General features: G+C 27.3%; 1 protein-coding gene across 1 annotated transcript; it reads left to right on the top strand.

Moving 5' to 3' along the window:
* Nucleotides 1-336: 336 nt before the first annotated feature.
* LOC124892883 lies at nucleotides 337-675 on the top strand (the record flags this gene model as incomplete). Its single annotated transcript, XM_047404066.1, has 1 exon — nucleotides 337-675. A coding segment is annotated over one exon (339 nt), but the record flags the coding sequence as incomplete, so codon positions are not given.
* Nucleotides 676-3,086: the final 2,411 nt, after the last annotated feature.

The raw sequence follows: 3,086 nt of genomic DNA, 5'->3' as shown, positions 1-3,086 counted from the left end.
TATGCTTTATATATATGATTATATACACATTAGAAATTATTTTCTGTAATAAAAATACATATGCATGGCAGGAAAATACATATGCTGAGATGGTTAAATACATTTGCAAAATTGTTTCTGACATAACCTTGCAGAAAAATACATATGCTGAGATGGTTAAATACATTTGCAAAACTATTTTTGACATAACCTTGCAAATGTTATTTATTTTAGTGATTAATTTTGTTTATTAATTTCAGTAATACCTTAATCAGAGTATATTTATAAAATCCACGACAAGGAGAAACATTTTATTGTTTGTCTTGAGGAAAAAAATGTTCTTGCTATGCATTTCAGTTGGATGAGAAACCGTGTGTTCATACTTGTGCAGTTCTTGATAGCAAGAATTTTAAGAAGGGACCATATTGCTCTGATCTTTACAAGCCAAAAACAATCTTGCGGACATATGATCTTCCAGTTTATCCTTTACCACACAAAGATGACTGGATAATTCCTAAGGAAATTTTGGATGAGGTAGTTCTGCCACCAAAATACAAGGGACCCCCTGGAAGACCTCCAAAGAAGGATCGTGGAAAGTCCAGAAAAGATATGTTTGGAAAGAAAAATAAAAATTATTGTGGTTCGTGTGGATGTAAAGGGCATAATGAGCGTTCATGTAGGAAATACAACAAATGATAAGTTGGTTGATGTATTTAGATAATAAACCCTTGCAAAAAAATTTTCTTTGATGAAAATATATAAGAATTTTTATTTGAAAAAAATGTTTGATGTTATTGAAGTTGTTGTTATTAATATGTTGGAAAATTTTAATTTTTTTAAGCTGAATTAAATAAGAATATATTGTAAAATTATTTCATATAATATCTTTGATTTATACATTTTTTATAGCTACACATAGTAAGATGTAATTTGTATATATTATAATTTATAGAATTGCATATATATCGACATAAATACAAAAAATATATATTTGTATTTACATTTTTGTACATACGTATAATGGTAAATACAAAGTATTTGTTAGTATTATATGATTTTTTTTCAAGATAAGAATATACATATGTATATACATATATATATATATGCATGATGTGTATATATAAATGTAATGTATGTATTTATATTGTGGTTTTTACAAATATATAAATTCACATACATATAAATTAAAGCATATGTATAAATGTATATATGATAATATACTATGCATAAATATATATATATATATATATATATATATATATATATATATATATACATTTGCGTTAGTGTGTAAAATACATATATACAAATATACAAATCGATAACTGTGTAAAATACATATATACATATGCGTGAAGCATAAATACATATGTAAGTATGTGATAAATACATATATACATTTTCCTGTATCTTAAAATACATATTATTTATTATATATGTATATATATATATATGTATATATGCATAATATTTAAAAACTGATTTGTTAACTAAAAATACATATGACTGTTAAAAGTACAATTATTTACTGGAATAAGCATATGTATGTTTAAAATAAATATGTTCATTGAAAAAAGCTTATGTGTTATTACAAATATACACATACATTATTAAAAAATACCTATGAAAAGCTGCAGAAAAAAATTATAAAGACATATACTAATCATGAAAAATAAAAGATTAAACGATTAAACAATTAAACATCAAAAACTTAACATAACAGTTAAGGAACATTAAAATACCATCTTTGACCATTAAAGTAAAATATGAATCCCATGAAATATTTCAAAAAATAATATTTATCCACCTAAATTTAACTATTGTTAACTTCAACAAAATAAAATACAAATCAAATGTCATGCACTTCTGTGCCTTCTGTTAATTCAATTTTCCGAAGAGGCCTCATTGGTGCTTCATCATCACTTTGTGCCTCCGCTTCTGCCTTCCTAGTAGCATAGTCCCATAACAGTGAAGCGTATCTTATGCGAATAAGATTTGGGTCAAAATCAACAGATGAACACCTTCACCAAAAGTAAGGCACTCGACATACGTAACCATATATAAGCCACAGTCCCTGCAAATACATACATTAATAAGTAAGTAGTTGTTACAATTTTAATGCATATGTATATATACAAGTAATATGTATATTCGTTACTTACAAGCTGCCACTTGGTTGTTGAGGCACATTCTCCACAACTGAAACACCAAATGGATCCATCTTCTCATTCAATTTGTATTTAGGATGATTGTCAATGTCAATACCCTTATTCTCGTAGAATTTATATGCAATAAGACATATAGGTATAACCTTCGCTAACTTTTCAATTTTGCTAAGCACCACAGCATCATGACCAGCAGCTGACAAAGAATCATATACATATATGCACCTATGATTGAAAGATATAACTGCAAGAACCCAATGATGTTTGGCCTTTACGTGAACAGGAATGAAGATATGATCAACCGTATGCCATGGAACTGTAGTATGCATGCGAAATCCGCTTATGTATTCATGCAGATGGTATTCCTTTCCACCATCAGTAAGAGATGCATCATCCACTTTATACACATCAAAAACCCTTCTAACAATGTTCATGAAATTGCAATCTACAGTGTTGAACGTATATGAGCTATTGGAATCATACTTGGACTTCTTTCGCAGATAGTAAAAGCATGCATCAATTTGCTGCATTATAAATTAATTTCATAGTTGATAATAAATAAACAAATTAAGACTCAAATAATCTAGCACTACTTATGTAAATATGATGTACTTATCAGTGAACATGTAACACACTGCATATGTATATACAAATATACATTTCCAAATATAACAATATAAACAGTTACAAATATTCATATGTAACACAGGACTAATATTTATTTCAATATACAACTCATCAACATAATAATAAATCCCTTACCTCATCTGATCATGTCTGGTTAGGAGTACCCATAACGTAGAACCAATTCTTGTCTTCAACAGATAAAATTTCAAAACTGATAAGTGGTATTTTTGCCTTGCCCTTCAAATAATGTTCTTATTTGTTGTTTCTATTTATTCATTATACATATTAGTAGATCATTTATATAATCTTAAATTA

Source organism: Capsicum annuum, unplaced genomic scaffold (genome assembly GCF_002878395.1).
Source record: "Capsicum annuum cultivar UCD-10X-F1 unplaced genomic scaffold, UCD10Xv1.1 ctg51604, whole genome shotgun sequence".
NCBI lineage: Eukaryota > Viridiplantae > Streptophyta > Magnoliopsida > Solanales > Solanaceae > Capsicum > Capsicum annuum.
This window is presented reverse-complemented; position numbering and strand designations above follow the sequence as displayed.